This window comes from Emys orbicularis, chromosome 4 (assembly GCF_028017835.1).
Source record: "Emys orbicularis isolate rEmyOrb1 chromosome 4, rEmyOrb1.hap1, whole genome shotgun sequence".
Taxonomy (NCBI): Eukaryota; Metazoa; Chordata; order Testudines; family Emydidae; genus Emys; species Emys orbicularis.
This window is the reverse complement of record NC_088686.1, coordinates 14,207,207-14,225,886: the sequence shown is the minus strand read 5'-3', so window position 1 is coordinate 14,225,886 and position 18,680 is coordinate 14,207,207. Positions and strand designations below refer to the sequence as shown.

General features: G+C 39.9%; 1 protein-coding gene across 2 annotated transcripts in view; it reads right to left on the bottom strand.

Moving 5' to 3' along the window:
• PPM1A (protein phosphatase, Mg2+/Mn2+ dependent 1A) overlaps nt 1-18,680 on the bottom strand; it is a 48,689-nt gene that overhangs the window by 10,794 nt on the left and 19,215 nt on the right. Inside the window, exons 2-4 of one of the 2 annotated variants that reach the window (XM_065402362.1) lie at nt 7,946-8,799; nt 5,406-5,523; nt 1,652-2,482 (exon numbers count right to left, since the gene is read on the bottom strand). In XM_065402362.1, the coding sequence (XP_065258434.1) occupies nt 2,463-2,482; nt 5,406-5,523; nt 7,946-8,779 (972 nt within the window). In that variant the 5' untranslated portion in view covers nt 8,780-8,799 and the 3' untranslated portion in view covers nt 1,652-2,462. Of the gene's footprint in view, nt 1-1,651; nt 2,483-5,405; nt 5,524-7,945; nt 8,800-18,680 lie in introns of those variants that run through there. The other variant, XM_065402363.1, reaches the window with a different exon arrangement.

Genomic DNA, 18,680 nt, shown 5'->3' with positions numbered 1-18,680 from the left:
GCAGTTTAACATTTTAAAAGACAGCATTTACCATGTTGGACACTGTCTGTAATCTTTGGTGCCATAACAAAAAAGCCAGTGTACCTGTAAAAAGCTATTGGATATTTGACACACACAAAAAAAAAAAAATACCAACTACAATCTGTTCTTCACATAGTTCTATACTTCCAAAACTGTAATCATTTTGATTAGTATATTACATAACAAAGGGTATCTTAACAAGTAAACAAACTAGGTAGTTCTAAATAGGCTTCACTAGAACATAATTATTGTATTTTGCCAATGAAACATCCTGTGAAAAAGCCGGGTTTTAATGTCAATTTTTTTATATGAATGAATGTTAAAAGGTTATTGCCATGGTAGAAAATATAATATTTTGAAGAAACAAGAAGTTAGGTGTTTTGTTTATAATATGCTTTATATAGTTATACCAGATTGCAAATTAACATAAAAACATAAAAAGTCATTATGCATAAACTGACAAGAGCCAAGAATGTCAGAGTTAAGATACAACTCCGTCCTTAACTCACCAAAGGGATATTTCAACAGCAGGTGATTTTACATACAACAAACCCAATCCACCTCTTCATCATGTAAGCAAAAGAATCTCTACAGTAGCCACAGCAAAGTGTGCTAAGAATAAAGTTGCAGATAACTAAATTTCTTAAGCCTCATCTTCTGAGGTGTGGAACACTCACATATGCAGCTGAATTTAAGTTAGTTATTACCTTTCAGGGGGCGGGGGGGGAAGGGGGGGAGGAGGAAATCAGACTTCTTCCAGTTTTGTGAAATCCGTTAAAAATTTTTTTACAAGGTAAATGAGAATTGTCTACTATCCCATGACATTTAAATGTATATAAATTTCTCAATGCACTAGAAATTCCTTCAAAGACATTATTTAAGAAGGATATTTTATTAAATAATCAGCTTGGAGTTGTTGATCTCCAAGTGGATGTCATGGCATGTGTACAATAATGCGCATGCACAGTTAAATATTCTTTATGTAGTAAAATCTTTCCAAAATTTATTTGAAAAAAGTAATTTGAACACATCAAGAACCCACTTCCAATTTAAATATTTTGACAATTTATCTTTTTATCCCAAATACTGAAAAAAATAATCAAGATGTACGAAATACCATTTTAAACTCATATTGGTGAGTTAACGGCAGACTAAAGTGTCTAAAACCAGTATACTTTCCTTTTAAATAAAAAAAATAGTTCAAATTCATGAACTGATTTGTGTGCACGGAATGGGTTTTCTGGGCTGCAACCTTCTATGCAAAAAGTTTTAGCCCAATTTGCAGCCAGATTCTATGCAAGTAATTGACACTGGAACACTGGCATGCCCTTACTTGCAGTAGAATAACCAAATGTCAAAATTTGCAGTAAAAAGTATTAGCTGTTTAGTTCTACATTTTAAGTAGGAAAGAAATCCAACATGTGACATTAGACATTAGGCAAACATCTCAAAACTCAAATGTGCCACTTTCTCAAGAACTATGGCCAAACTTCATATTTTACCATCTAGCATTTAGTAAAAAGAATTCTAACACTCTTAAATCTGAATAAAAAGCAAAGATCTCAGATTTGGTTCGCCAAGTTCCTTTATTGTGTAATCTTCAACATCTAGTATATTCTACATCATTCTAAAGCTAAAGTTCTGCTGTACAAAAATAAAGGGATTTATAGTTTTCCTAAACTACACAGTTTCACAACCTAAAGCTGCAGTACATTTAACATACAGTCACCACTAAATGAATACATTTATACTTGGAGAGAACTATAGATACAGTCTGAAATAACACTGATGACAACAAATGGAACCAATCCATTGCTTCTTTTTTTTTTTTTAAATAATTATTAAATTATCTTTTGTTTCAATGCATCTTGCATCCCTTTCTCTTTAACCTACTTTAAACCTTCTAAATGTTTTCACCATTTAAGACAGTGGAAAAAATGTACTTGCACTAAAAATAAAGAATTCAAAATGTATCTACTTATTTCCTGTTTTGAATGGAAATTTCATATAAAATTCTTAAAAATCGACCATTTCAGATTTTGCTGGAAAATGGCCAGTTAATTTCAAATTATCCATTTCAGTTAATTCCGTGGATTACATGTATCTAATAACCAGATTTGTTACCGTGTTAAGTATGTATATGCTACAAAATTTGTTTTAAAGAATGGGGCAAAGAGCTTAAGGAATATTAATTTAAAAAAAAAATAAGAGTCAAACCAGCTCAGGAACTGGAGTAATAGTGCAACTAGAGCAATACATCTGGGAATGATTGATTAATCTTTTCCAGCCAGCGAGTCTTCAAAACCTTTTAGAAGCAACACTGATTTATTGGAAAGGGATGGCACGAAGATGTTTTGCCACTCATACTTCACCTCCTGTTAGACATTTTCAGCTCTAAATGTGAGCCACAGAAGTGTCCAACATTGATGCAAGAACGTAGGTTAAAGGAGTGAAGGATAGTCTGGTGTAAGAGGGAAGAATAGAAACCTGTATCAGCCAGGTTTTTTTATTCCCTTTTGTTGCTCAAGATGGCCATCAATACATGGCCTTCTTTACAGCATTAAGTACAACAAACTTTAATACGAAGATATTAAAATAAGATTTTACTGCACATTATGGGATGAAAAATGCTTTTATGTAACTGATCAACAAGAAAATGTATATTAAAATATAATCTAACCTCATTACTTGGACTGTTTGCTGGTCAAACTGCCTATTTTGTTATATAACTGCTATGTATTGCAGTGCTCATTCACAAAATTTCCATTTTATTGGATTTTAATTTTCTACATTAGACATTACATACTGGTAAAAACCACTTTCAGAATTTCTTTACATTTACCAATTTCTTCAATTGAAATTGTAGCTTTTAAAATTTTAAACACTGCATTATTACTAAGGCATTTCAAGATAACAGTAGTAAGATTACTCAGCACAGTGTTGAAAGTTTCAGCAATGGCCATATTAGTCCCACCTCAGTAGACAATACTGTATATTAAGTTTCCAGCATGAAACAATCTTATTTTAATTGCATAAATATGGTTAAGTTTAATGTAATAAAGTGACATTGTGGCTTGAGTTTCCCTTTCTCACATATAGTCCCAAAAATTTCACTCATGGTAGTGAGAGGGCTGTAAATTCAGAAACTATGTAATGTTATAAACTGCTATAAAGTTGCATTTTTTGCTTATAATAAAAAGTGTAAATACTATTTCTGTGTGCATTATCAAAGGGAAAAGATGTTTAAGTCAAAGAAAAATAACTTTAAAACAAAGTGTGGACTCTAACAGGGTAGCAGCAATATATTTTTCTAAATGTGTCCACTGAATTAGGATTAAAGTGCTTTATATCATGTAAATTTCCCCCACTCACACAGACAAATATGAAGTTTCACTTGTCCCTGAAATGTGTTATTTCTAAAAATGCAAGAAACTCAGCAACCAAACAAATGCCTTGTTCCCTACACCAGTGGTTCTCAAAGCTGGTCCGCCGCTTGTTCAGGGAAAGCCCCTGGCGGGCCGGGCTGTTTACCTGCCGCATCCGCAGGTTTGGCCAATCGCGGCTCCCACTGGCTGCGGTTCACCGCTCCAGGCCAATGGGGGCTGTGGGAAGCGGCGGCCAGCACATCCCTCGGCCTGCGCCGCTTCCCGCAGCCCCCATTGGCCTGGAACAGCGAACCGCGGCCAGTGGGAGCCACGATCGGACAAACCTGCGGACGCGGCAGGTAAACAAACTGGCCGAGCCCGCCAGGGGCTTTCCCTGAACAAGTGGCGGACTGGCTTTGAGAACCACTGCCCTACACCATAACCTTATGCAGTTCTAATACTTAGGATCTTCATTCAGCAATATCTGGACGTGATGTTCCCATTCCATCTACTGTAATACACATAGGCCAATGGGGTCAGTTAACGGAGATGCAACCTTAACTCTATGACCACGGTATATTCAAGTTAAGTCAAATCTCCAATCTCCAAGATTTTTAACAACAGTTAAAAGGGAAAAAGTTAATGAGGCATTTATATAATTCATCAATCACTGATATGACAAACCCTAAGAGCTGTGCATATCATGCCAATGCATGTTATTAGGGACTCTTACCCTGGATATTAGTAACATGATATATTATTCATAATAACTGAATAATTAAAATCTAGATTCTCAATATGATTCCATTTGGAAAATATTAATTTCATCTATGTACTAAACTGCATGTGTACAGTAAGTGTTTTAGATATTTAGGAAATCTGAGGACATCAGGGGTAGCTGCTTCTTAAACCCCAATCTCTGCTTCAGTTTTTAATACCCAAAGGCACTACAGTCCAGATTACAAAAATATTAAATTATGTTTTAAGTCAACACATTTTTAGCTATATGGCACAAAGTGCCTGAAATGGTTCCACTTCTCTTTCCCTTTTAAAATTAAAAAAAAAAAAAAAAAAAACCCACAAATGTAAATATAATTTGCTTTTTAAAAAGTTACTGGCAGGATGGTACATTATATGCCCAGCTTCAGTTCAGTATGAATGTTTAAGGTTTAGCTATAACAGAAATGTTGATAGGCTTTTACTCTTAAATATAATCATATTAGCAAGTGCTATTATGTTAACAGTAACATTGCTGTGACCCTTAAATCATCATACAATATACTTATTAGGGCCATGTAATTGAACATAGCTTTACAGAAAAATGGCCCTCAAATTACCATCTTCAAAAATATGCTGCCAGATTTCATTCAAATGCACATGCCAGGAATCAGAATTTACTGGTCTGAAGTTAGTGACGCCAATGGACTCATCAAGAACTTTGAATACAAGTAGATTACTTTCCTCTGCCATCCTAAATAGAATCTCCTGGGCCATAAGCTTCTGCAGTTTCTGTTTTAGTAGCATTTTGTCATGACATACAGCATACATCCAACAGAATACAGGAGTGCCTTTTTCAGAGATGTATATATAGGCTACATCTACACCTGGAGCTAGAGGTGTGATTCCCAACTCATGTAGACACACTCGTGTTCGCTCAAAAAATAGTAATGTTGCCACAGTGGCAAGGGCAGCGGTGAGCAGCAGCAAAGGCTATCCATCCTGCCTATGTCTCTCAGGGTCCAGGAGCGTTTGTACTTTGCATACCTAGCCTGTGCCACTGTCCAATGCAGCCCATGCTACCAGGGCTATACTACTATTTTTAGAGCACTAACTCAATGAGAGCTAGTACAAGTACATCTATGCAAGCTAGGAATCACACCTCCTAGCTCCAAGTGCAGAGAGCCTAAATGTCCAATGGCACTTCAAGGTTTAATAAAAAAAACCTACATGTGATAAGAGTTTAGTTGTTTGGGGGATTGCTTAGAAACAAAGCTACTTATTTTTTTTTAAATGATCCACCTTCTACTCTGCTTTCCAGGTACTTGTCCAACTCTGCCTCTCTCTTCACCGCCTCTGGCAATACCTTTGGTGCATTTGGAAAACAGATCAAAATCACACTCATGTTGTCTCGACTTCCCTGTTCGGGAGAAAAAAAACAAAACAGTTGAGACAATATCCTGTATCCAATGAATAATACACACTCTGATTTTATTCCACGTCCATATCAAAGCAGTTCATAATTATTTAAAATAATTAAAATAAAAATTAAATTAAATTTAAAATAAATTTAAAATATTTTGCTAATCATGTGAAATTAGAACACTTTCTTCCATCATACCATTAAATAAAAAACTGTAGCATTTGCAAATAACACTGTTCAACAAGTCTGCATGTTGAGTATCATTCAGTACAAACAAGCTTTTAAATATACTTTGTTAACTTTTTCCTTCATGATTGATGTTTACAATGAGCCTATAGTTGATGACTCCCGTCTTGCTGAATGCTGAAATTATTTGCAAAACTAACAACATGGGAGATTTATTATTGAGATTTATAAAACCTGTTTCCATCCTGCTTAAATGTTAATATTGTTTGGAGGGAAAGGTTACATTAGTTGTAGGTATATTAAATGCTTAAATAGGAACATTTAAGATATCTGAAGCCAGTTATAAAGAAAAATCAAAAAAACCCAACTTAGACAACTAAAAATATTGCTAGTGTCAAATGTGCATTTCCATAAATGACAGTTCCCTACAGTAGGCCTAAGGGCCAATCATTAAGAGGAAGTAGTGTAAGTGACATTTCTCATGTGCAAATGAAAAATGTGTTTATTTCTCACTATGTAAACTTTTAGAATACAAGTGAGCAAAATAAGCACAACTTTAATAAAATACTTGTACAGTACTGCCGTCAACCACGCCCTGCAGAAAAAAGTACTAAATATTGATTCAAATGATTTTCCAACTGTTAAGGGCCCTATTCTGCAAACACTTACATAGATGCTGAACTTTAATCACAAGTAGTCCTACTGAAGCCAATGAGGCTACTCATGTGAATAATGGTAAGCACGGATGCAAGTATTTGCAAGATTGGTGCTTAAACCATGAAGCTATTGAAAAGCAGTATTGTCCTGTGGTATTTACATTTTGCAGACTAGCGCAGCCGAAATTATAAATGAAAAATTGGCAGTGAATGAAGTTCAACTTTTTAAAATGATAGAAATCTATTTATACAATGTTGTTGTAGCTACGTTTGTCCCAGGATATTGGAGAGACAAGGTGGGTGAGGTAATATCTTTTATTGGACCAACTTCTGTTGGTGAGAGATACCACAGTTCTGTGGAGCTCTTCTTTCGGTATCTCTCACCAACAAAAATTGGTCCAATAAAAGATATTACCTCACCCACTTGTCTCTAGAAAACTATTACATAGTTAACGGGGTCATTGTTTCACACCTCTTTAGAGAAATGGTGCCAATACTAATGATGCTATCTTGCCTTTATTTACAGCTTACATATCAAAGCTCAGTTTTATAAATAGAATTAAATGCTTGTCTAGGGAAAGTTAAAACAAACACTGAAATTTTAACAATGTTCAGTCTGTCCTATTGAACAACAGAACAACCTTTCATTTTGTTTATAGAAACATACAAATTCGGACTCATTGCATATAAAAACAATCACAAAATCTGTATTCGTTAAGTAAAAATTGTGCCTGTCTTCTTGAGCAGATATAATTAGTTGGACTTTTGGACACCAAAAAGCTATACAAAATAATTTGTAAGTAATTGTATAATAAAAGATTTTTTTATGCAGAAGTAAAATTATATAAGGAACAATTTAAAAAAATCAGATCAAAGATTTCAGTAGTTAATTGAAGTTCTTAATTTTAGAAATCAAAATTCAATCATTTTGCAACGGTTTTGGTATGATTCAGCCAGAAATGCTACATTTCCCAATGACAGAAGAGGAAAAAATAAAATTGTTTGTGCCCTTTATTTACTTTTTTGTAAGGTATAAAAGCTACTTATACATTTTTTCCATTTCCTTTCTTTAATCTTAGAAATAGATCATTTCTCCTCAGCTACTAAATTTTCCACTCATACCAATACCACCAGTTCTCAAGTAATTCAGTCTGTATGCGAAACGTGATAAGACCTGATATTTCTATCAAATGTTTTAAAATCCATTTTTACTACATTGTGAAACAGCAAAAAGGGCACTGTTTCCCTTAGTCATTGTTTAAAAGTGCTGATTTGCAATAGAGCACAACGTATTTTTAGATGATTTAAACTCCTAACCAAATAAGGAGACCCATTATTGAAGCCCAGGTGCCCTTACTATTTGCTGTTCCTAGTTATATCCCCAATGGCATTCTAGTAAGTGGCTCAACGGTAGAATGATTGCATCATATAGTTATTTTTACAAAATTGTACAGAAACTAAACTTCAGCTACTCTATAGATCTGAACTGAAATTTATTTTCATCTTGTTGATAACAGAAAAACTCCTACTACTGTACTGAAAACATAATAGGTTTCTCCTCTTAAAATTCTGGCTACCTTGTACAAGCAGGTGTCGACTATCTCATTGCAAACTTTCTCAAGGTCATCAGTGACTTCGAGTCTGGATCTTACAAAGTCACAGAGCTCTTCATTTCCCATAACATCCCAGATACCATCACAAGCCAGTATGATAAACTGATCATCTTCTTCTGATCTCTCAATTTCATAAACTTCAGGCTCAGGTGAGACAAGTTGCTCTGTAGGGCCTTTCCCATGGACACATTTGTAATCGAAGTCCCCAAGAGCTCTAGACACAGCAAGAGAGCCATTCACACGTTGAATCATTACAGAACCACCTGCATTCTGTATACGCTCTTTCTCCAGTGGATTACTTGGTTTGTGATCTTGTGTGAAGAAGTGAACCTTCCTGTTTCTACAAAGTAAACCTCTTGAGTCTCCACAGTTGATGAAGTAAGTGTGTTGAGGAGAAATCATGACACCCACCGCTGTCGACCCGCTTCTATCTGCACCATGTTTCTTCTCAGAGATTACTCTCATATGTTCATCAATTTGCAGAAAACCTGTTCTGATTCCACTCTTTACACTTTCCACAGAGGGTGGTCCATCAGACCCTTTAAAATCCTGGTTGCTTGTGATGTGATCTAATAAATGCTCACAGCAGTATTTGGCAACCTGGGATCCAGCATGCCCATCATATACCGCAAAAAATGACCATCCATCAAGTCCATTTGGCAAACCAATAACAGCTGTATGTGCATCCTCCATCTCAACTCGCCAACCTTGCATACTACTTAGCCCATAACGTAGCCCATTACCCTGCCCTTGGGCATTATGCTTCTCCATCTTTGGCTTGTCTAAAAATGCTCCCATGATGACTTGTTCCTTCAGTTCTAAGGAAAAAAGAATATTATTGTTAAGCTATTTCTACAAAACAAGTAACCATTTAAACATGTTACTAGAAACTATTAAATATAGAAAATGTTACTTAAATAATATTAAGGTAAGACACAAATGAAGATGGGAAATTAAAATTGATGGCTGACTTTTGGTACTTAACTCAATATTTTACATAATAATGAGTTAACTAAAACGTCAGCCTTTAACTTTGAACTGACTTGTTTTGCTTTTGTTGTTGATTTAAGTAAGGACCTCACTACTAACTGAGTGTACTCTGTATGCTTTTGTAAATATTTAAGCTGTAACCATGCATGAAGAAGGGTTTACACTAGTTTCGTGTCTGTGGTTTTCATCAAAACACTTGTAGTGAAAATAAGTATAACAAAAACCACCATTCAAACTATTTTAACTAGCATAGACATCTTAGACTTTTGGTTAGTTTTTACAGCAACTAACTTCTCAGATGTCTATTTTATGGCCCAGTTGTGTTTAAAACTTCAAACTTTCTGTGTGCTTATACTTCAAGGAGGAAAACTACCTTTAACATGTTTGCAGAAATCTGATTGGAAATAAAATTACAAGTATTAGAAATTCACATTTCATATATGCAGCAAGCAAATTTTATTTTAATATTTTCTTTATTCACTCTTATGTGGGCACAGAGAACCAAGCATATATTTGTGCCCAAAAACCCCTATTATGCTTTTAAATAGTGTAAATCGACTGGTCTATCTTGACTGCTCTGTACTCTCACACCCTAGCCATTCATTTTGCCCTTTTAATCCCTACCAGTTTAACTACGTAGTCATTAAATCACCCAAATCAGCTCAAATTTTACATTCTCAGAAGTTTTGCACCATTTGGAGTGTGCAACCTGTCGTGATGCAACACAAGATAAAGAAAAGCTGGAAAAGTCCTATTCCACCTGATGATTAATAGGCCAAGCATAAAATTGACTAGGAAAGAGTCCCCAACTTCAGTGTGCCCTGCAAACAAGGCTGCTATGCTGACAGAACATTTCACTTATGTGTGTTGTTTTTCAAGGGGTAAACATGCATATAAAGGAACTGATCCACACTGTCTTAAGGATGACAGCAACACTTTATTCCAGCAGAACATTAAATATCTCTAAGGAACAAATTAATCCTGGTAGCTTTCTAGATAATTTCTATCCCCACCCCCACTCTACTCCTTTGGAAGCGAAATGTGCATACTCTAGCGCACACAGCCCAAGAGGAAAAAGGGATAAACAGTTAAGTGGCAAATTTTGCAGATGATACAAAATTGCTCAAGATAAGTCCAAAACAAACTGTGAAGAGTTACAAAGGGATCTCACAAAACTGGGTGTCTGGGCAACAAAATAGGAGATGAAATTCAATGTTGATAAATGCAAAGTAATGCACACAATCCAAACTATACATACAAAATAGAAATGGGATCTAAATTAGCTGTTATCACTCAAGAAAGATCTTGAAGTCATTGTGGGTAGTTCTCTGAAAATGTCCACTCAATGTGCAATAGCAGTCAAAAAAAGCTAACAATGCTAGGAACCGCTAGGAAAGGGATAGATAACATGACAGAAAATATCATAATGCTACTTTATAAATCCATGGTACACTCTGAATACTACGTGCAGTTCTGGTCACCCATCTCAAAAAAGATATTAAAATGGGAAAAGGTACAGAAGGGCAGCAAAAATAATTAAGGGTATGTAACAGCTTCAATATCACGAGAGATTAAAAAGACTGGGACTTTTCAGCTGGGAAAGGGACACCTAAGGGGGAAATATGATAAGAGGTCTATAAAATCATGAATGGTATGGAGAAAATGAATAAGGAAGTGTTATTTACTCCTTCACATGAACACAAGAACCAGGGGTCACCCAATGAAATTAATAGGCAGCAGGTTCAAAACAAACAATGTACTTCTTCACATAATGCAATGTCGACCTGATTTCCAGGGGATGTTGTGAGGGTCAAAAACATAACGAGGTTCAAAAAGAATTAGATAAGTTCATGGAGGGTAGGTCCATCAATGCCCTGGGTGTCCTTAGCCTCCGACTGTCAGAAGCTGGGACTGGATGACAGTTACCTGTTCAAGTTCATTCCCTCTGAAGCACTTGGCATTGGCCATTGTTGGAAGACAGGATGCTTGGCTAGATGGACCATTGGTCTGACCCAGTATGGCCATTCTTATGTTCTTTGAGTATTTACATTTGATCTGAAAGTGAGAGTATATTCAAATATATGTATATGCTGCCTATGAACAAAATTCTGTATATAGCCATATCTACATTACAGAATTAAGTTGACTTAAGTTACAATGACAATCATAAACCAGTGTAATTACATTGCTTATGCATATTCATACAACGATCCTTGTGTCAGCGCAGTGCATCCACGGTTGGTGCTCTAGCACTGTGGGTAGCGACCCCACTGTGAAAATCACCACCTTCTCCTGCTAGGAGTTTTGGGAAGGGATCGCAGTGCACCATGAGGGCAGGATCATTGCCCCATGATGCAGTTTTTTCTGTCCCATAATTCCCAGGGTTTCTGACTAGGTTTCATGTTGTTTTTCAACTGCTCCCATAAACTTTGCACCTGCCATCTCTGCCTGAAAGCATGGATCCTGCACTGCTCACCAGTCTTGTGATGAACATTATGAATGCAACGTGGCTGATCCTGCATTATTTCATGAAGTGGCATGTTTTTGGCACCATACCAGAGCGATGGTTTGCCTCTCTTGCCTTCTGGTACACCTGCCTCAGCTCCTTGATCTTCGCACGGCACTGACACGTATCCCTTTCATGCCCCTTCTCATCCACAGCACGAGCAATCTGCTCATAGGTGTCAAAGCTCCTACAGCTGGATCAGAGCTGTGACTGCACAGCCTCCTCTCCCCACAGACCCAACAGATCCAGCAACTCCAGTGCACTTCATGCGGGACTGCGTTTGATGCAGAAAGCAAGCATTGTCAGCTAGGAAGATGTAAGGTGAGCTGTCCACACCGAGCAAACAGGAAGTGGAAATTCCTGGGGCTTTAAGGGGTGTATGCTGTGTACCTGCAGCAGAGTAGAAACTGCTTACCAGTAGTCACGATGGGCATCGTGGGACACATCCTGGAGGCTACTTAGGGCAACATAAGCAAGCGCACAGTCTATACTGACACTGTGTTGCTCTAACTTTGTTGCAAAAAGCTCTATGCCGTTTGTCGAGGTGGTTTTATTATGTCGGCATAGCAGGAGAATTAAATCAGCAGCAGGAACATTATTGAGTGTACACCTCCCCAGTTTTGTTGACAAAAACTGACTTTTGTCGACAAAACTGTATAGTGTAGACAAGGCCTCTGGATATGCATTTGTAAAAATATACCGTACGTTTATTTGGAGCTGCAGTGGCCAAAGTGCACGTTTGTTCTACATTATTTAATATAAGAAATATAGCTAAAATTATATTACCACAATATTCTGGATTTGAACAAATTAATTAAAAAAAATATTCCCGTAGCAACTGTAGCTAAGGCATGCACACTGTATATACTGTTATCTAAGTCTTAAAAGCATATACAAAATATTACACATATGAAAAGGGTCATGCCACAATTGCTAGAGTATACCATCTTAACAATGCATTTCTCTCTCCAGCTATATCATCCCAATGAAATCATATACTGACCTAAACCCCACTCATTTATACAGTCTTACAATAATTCAAAAATGGAATTATTTCCTAGAAAACTACAGCTCATTTATTCCACTATAACATTCCTTGAATGTTTTGGAATGAACTTCAATAGTATAAAAAGTATTAATGGAATTTAATCAATTCAATAATTTCAAGTTTTAATTCAGGACTTGAAAATGTGAGTATAAAATAAGAATTTGGCAGAGCAATTTCATGTTTTGTAAAGTATTTCTTACCCCTTGCTACCGTCTCAACCATTTGCACAAAAAGAGAAAGTGAATATACAGAGAATACAGTAAAACTGGCTATACACAAAGTGCTTGTCAATGCAAACTACACACACTAGATTTTTTCCTCTAATCTTTAAATTACAAGGGTTTTAGGAGTTAACTTTTAACAGAAATAGAAACAAAATATTCAGACAGAGGTGTGCTTTTTAAGTTAGTATTTCCCTTTTCATTACTTTTTTTGTATACATTTTTGAAAGGACAATGTCTTTGACTACGAGACCTTTTATTAAGGCAGACTGACCATATACAACTTTAGCAATCCTCAATGGAAAACTGTTCAGTTAATTTTTGGAGTAATCTATCTACCCCCCACTCCAGTTAAGTTAGTTTCATCACCAATATAAGGGTAGGTCAAAGCTCTTGCTATCTTGTCTAGACTAGAATTTAAAGGTGAGATGTTTGCATGTGTTAATTAATATATTTTTAAAATCTAATGTAGCAGTGAATATAATCAGACCAGAGGATAAGCACGATGCTCTAATAAATTTGTTAGTTTCTAAGGTGCCACAAGTACTCCTGTTCTTTTTGCGGATACAGACTAACACGGCTGGTACTCTGAAACCTGTCACAATGTGGTTGTAGAACTCATCCTAGGAAATTTAGTTATTCAGAGCCTACAGCAGGGGAGGGCAAACTACGGCCCGCGGGACTGTCCTGTCCGGCCCCTGAGCTCCTGGCCCGGGAGGCTCGCCTCCCCCCCCCGCAGCCTCAGCTCGACCGCTCTGCCACCAGTGCAATGCTCTGGGCGGTGGGGCTGTGAGCTCCTGGTACAGCACAGCTGCAGAGCCTGACCTGACCCCGTCTCTGAGCTGTGTGGTGGCGGCAGTGGTGTGGCATGGCTCCAGCCGGGCGGCACGGCTGAGGCGCCACCAGTGCTCCAGGCAGCGCGGTAAGGGGGCACGGAGAAGGGGGGGTTGGATAGAGGGCAGGGGAGTTTGGGGTGGTGGTCAGGGGTGTGGATAGGGGTCGGGGGGAATAGGGGGTTGAATGGGGGCAGGGGTCCCAGGGGGGCAGTCAGGAAGGAGGGTGGGTTGGATGTGGTAGCAGGGGGCAGTCAGATGGGGCAGGGGTCCGGGCGGGGCTGTCACGAATGAGAGGAGAGGTTGGATGGGGCGGCGGGGGTCTGGGGGCGGTCAGGTGACAGGGAACAGGGAGGGTTGGCTAGGGCAGGAAGGAGGTGGGGGCCGGGCCACGACCCCCTCCCCTATCCAGCCCTCCATACAATTTCCAAAACCCAATGCGGCCCTCAGGCCAAAAAGTTTGCCCGCCCCTGGCCTACAGCATAAAGCTCTCTGAAGAGAGCATTAGATGAACGCATACGTGGTTTAACATGTTTTTGTGGAAGTATGATTAATGACAATAATGTCACTCTACATACAATTTTAGTCAACAGGGAAGTTCTTCACTTCTGCTCCAAGCTGGGCTTTAAAAATATAGATTTGCACCTAGGACACTTTCACCTAGGAGCAAAGCACTGTCTTTCTGAGCCTGCAAAAAAAGCTACAGTGCCTCTGCTGTCATTCCTAGTTTCCCCACACAGTGCAGTAGACTGAAATATACAGGACTCTGGTCAGTATGACTACTGCTACTCAGAACCTTTTAGGAAAACAGTAAAACAACAAATCATGTTAGTTTCATTTGATTGATTTAGGATGTCTTATGAATAGCAACAAAGGCAGACTAGCTACTTATGGAGAGCTAGCAGAGAAGACAACAACAATCCAAAAAGCAGAGATCATAAAAAAAGATCAAAAGGCTGTCTTTTGGGGGGGGGGGGAGTGTTGGGGTGCTAAGAAAGAAAACTGCAATTTTCTCACAAGAATATTGTCCACACTTTGCTGTTTCCACCACCCCATATCATTTCCGAGCATATCCCACTAATCATTCAAATATCAGTCTCTAGCCAGTAAGTCCCTGGTACATCTTTCACTCATTCATAGAGTTCTAAGGGCTTACCTTAACATAGAAGTTGCACTGGTTTAACTAAATTGGTATAAAATTACACCTTTAATTAGACTGGTACAACTTTCTATGTAGATCAAATAGCCTAAGTGAGATCACAAGTCCTTTATGCCACAACATAGCTGTGACAGAAGTCTGAGCCAGAAGAGACAGTTACTCACCTTGTGCAGTAACGGAGGTTCTTTGAGATGTGTCTCCCTGTGGATGCTCCACTTCAGGTGTCTGTGCCTCCTGGCACCAATCAGAGATTTATGGCAGCAGTGTCCACACAAGTCAGGCATGCACAGTAGGCATCTCGTGGTGCCGTTGGTGCTGCATCTAGCGCGCGCATGACCCGAGCCCTCCAGTTCCTTCTCTACCGCAGACTCCTAGTGGTGAACTCAGAAATAGAGGGGAGGAGGGCGGATAGTGGAGCACATACAGGGACACACATCTGGAAGAACCTCAGTTATTGCACAAGGTGAGTAACCTTCTCTTCTTCGAGTGCTGTCTCTGTGGGTACTCCACATCAGGTTCATTTGCATTGTAGAGGTAAGTACGGTTAGGCCAACTATGGTGTCAGCCGCAGAGTCTTGAGTGATTGCATAGTGCTCAGTGAATGTGTGGACAGAGGCCCAAGTGGCCGCCCTACAAATCTCTAATATCGGAAAATTGTTGAGGAACGCTATCGAGATAGAAACAGATCATGTGGAATGCGCTCGGATATGCGTAGGAGCGTCAGTATTCCGAATACAATAGCACTGTTGAATGCATGTGGAGATCCATTTAGACAATCTCTGAGTGGATATTGCGCAGCCTTTTGAATGCTTGGTAATAGAAACAAAAAGTCTAGGAGATTTCCCGAAAGGTTTGGTCCTTTCCAAGTAAAACGCTAACGTCCACCTAACGTCCAAAGTATGCAAAACGGCCTCCGTTGGAGTGCCGTAAGGCCTGGGATAGAACATGGGAAGATGGACTGGTTGGTTCATATCATAGGCTGATGTTATCTTCGGTAGGAATTTTGGGTGTGGACGTAGCATGACCTTGTCTTTGAAGAATATTGTGTAGGGAGCATCGGCCATGAGTGCCCCAAACTCACTCATCCGTCTGGTAGAAGTTACGGAAAGCAGAAATACCACTTTCATGGATAAATGCAGCAGGGAACAGGTGGCTAAGGGTTCAAATAGTGGTGTGGTGAGGCATTTCAACACCAGATTGAGGTCCCAGGCTGGGGTGGGTTGGCGAACTTCTGGGTAAATGTTCTGGAGACCCAGGAGGAAGCATTTAGTATTTGGGTGCGCAAACATTGAGTTCCCATCCATCTCGTGATGGAATGCAGTAATGGCTGTAAGACAGACTTTGATCGAGCTCATTGCTAAACCAAAGCGTTTCAGCTCCAGTAGGTATTCCAACACTACTAGTAGGGGTGCTGTGGAAGCAGTCAAGTGTTTTTCTTGACAATGGGAGGAGAATCTCTTTCATTTTTGAAGGTAAGTATTATGCGTGGTCACCTTCTTGCTGTTTAGTTACACGTGTTTAACTTGTTCTGAGCAGGCTAGTTTGCCATTATGGAACCATGCAGGGGCCACGCTTGTAGGTGGAGTTTCTCCAGCTTCGGGTGAAGAGTGCGACCGTTGTTCTGAGACAGTATGTCCGGACAACAAGGGAGAGCTCGAGGGGCGCATATCACCATGCACATCAGGTAAGGGTACCATGCTTGTCTGGGCCATGTCGGAACTATGAGGATAACTTTAGCCTTGTCTGTTCGTATCTTGTATATCACACATGACATCATTGGAATCGGTGGATAAGTGTACATGAATTGTGCATCCCATGTGATGAGCAAGGCGTCCCCCAGTGACCGGGGTCCCATCCCCACTCTCAAGCAGAACATTTGCGGTTCGTTATGGATGCGAACAAGTCAATGAGGGGAGTGCCCCACGGCAGAAAATGGAGAGCAAGACTCTCCCATTCCTTTCCCTTTCATGGTCTTGAGAGAAGTACCTACTTAGCGTGTTCACCATCACATTCTGACAGCTGGGAAGGAAGGAGGCCAAAATGTTTATGCTGTGGTGTATGCACCAGTGCCAGAATTTCATGGCTTCGGCACACAGCGAGTTAGATCGAGCCCCCCCATGTCCATTGATTTAAAACATGTAGGCAATGTTACCGGTCATCATGTGAATTAATTTGTTCTTTATGTGAGGTCGGAAGTGTCTGCAGGCATTGCGGACCCGCGCGTAGCTCTAATAGACTGATATGTAGCTGAGTCTCCACAAGAGACCATTTGCCTTGAACCGTGTGCTGATGTATGTGGGTGCCCCAGCCTATCAGCAAGGCGTCTGTCATTACTACTGATGGGGGTTCCTGTTGGGACGGGATGCCCATGCATACATTTTCTGGTCTTGTCCACCAATGTAGAGAGTCCAGGACACGGGGTGGTACTGTAAGTCGTTTGTGAAGGCTGTGCTTTCTGGATATGTAAACCGAGCTCAACCAGCCCGGTAGGCAGCGCATATGTAGTCTTGTGTGTCGTACTACAAACGTTGTGGCTGTCATGTGTCCTAGCAGTTGCAGGACAGTTCGAGCCAGTATTTGGGAGCTGACGCTTACCTCTGAGATAAGGTTTGTCAGAGTTGTGAATCTGTTCAGGGGCAGTGATGCCTTGGCTTCTATAGCATTGAGATGTGCCCCGATGACGTCCAGTTGTTGGACAGGGATTAGAGCGGATTTTCATTCATTTATTTGTAGTCCTAGATCCCTGAATAGTGTGATCGTTTGTACTAAGTCCAGTGCTTCTTGTTGAGTTGGGCCTTTGAGAAGGCAATCATCCAGGTAAGGGAAAATCGTTATTCCCTGTTTGCGTAGATGTACCGCTATCACCGCTAGGGTTTTGGAGAAAACTCTTGGTGCAGTGGATAGGCCGAATGGTAGTACTCCGTACTGGAAGTATTCGTGTCCTACTGTGAAACGCAGGAATTTCCTGTGAGCAGGGTGTATGGTAATATGAAAATAAGCATCTTGTAGGTCGAGGACTGCAAACCAGTCCCCCTTTTCTAGCGCTGGAAGTATCGTGCCCAGTGTCACCATTTTGAACTTTTGAGTGCGTATGAACTAGTTGAGTTTCATGAGATCCAAGACAGGTCTCCATCCCTTCTGGGTCAAGTAGTGGGAGTAGAACCCCTTCCCCCTGTATTGCAAAAGTACTCATTCCACGGCACCAAGTTGTAGAAGATGATCGACTTCTTGTCATAACAGGTGCTCATGAGAAGCGTCCCTGAAGAGGGACATTGGGGGGGGGGGGGGAAGGGTTGGTAGGTGGTCGGGAGGTAAAGGGGATGGTATATCCCGTTCGTATGATCTCTAACGTCCATTGGTCCACTGTTATTGAAGCTCAGATGTGGTGGAATGGGTGAAGGCGATGTCCAAAGAATGGGGACAGATTGGGTGAAGCACTGCCTGGTGAGGGAAGTCATCCAGATCCTCAACCAAAATTTCAGAATTGTGGCTTGGGCAGAGCCAATTGAGAAGTCGACAGTTGAGCGTGAGATGCTCTCTGTCGCTGTTACCGTTGGTGATGTTTTTGGTTCTCATATTCCACTGTTGTTGCTGTCGGTTGGAAGAGGAATCCGTGTTCTTCTGATAAGGCTGGTTTAATCTTCTCTTCGCAAGTGGAGTGTAGATCCACAAAGTGCAAAGTGTGGCTCGAGAATCCTTCATTAAGTGGAGCACCTCGTGTGTCTTGTCGAAAATAGCTTCTCTTGGTCTAAAGGTAGGTCCTCAATCTTGGTTTGCAGTTCTTTATGTATGCCAGAGGATTGTAACCAGGATGCCCAGTGCATAACTACGGCCGTGACCATGATTCTGGCTTCCGTGTCCGCGACGTCCAAAGACACTTGGAGGGCTGTTTTAGCTATGAGTTGACCCTCGTTTACAATGGCCTGGAATTGTGATGGTCTC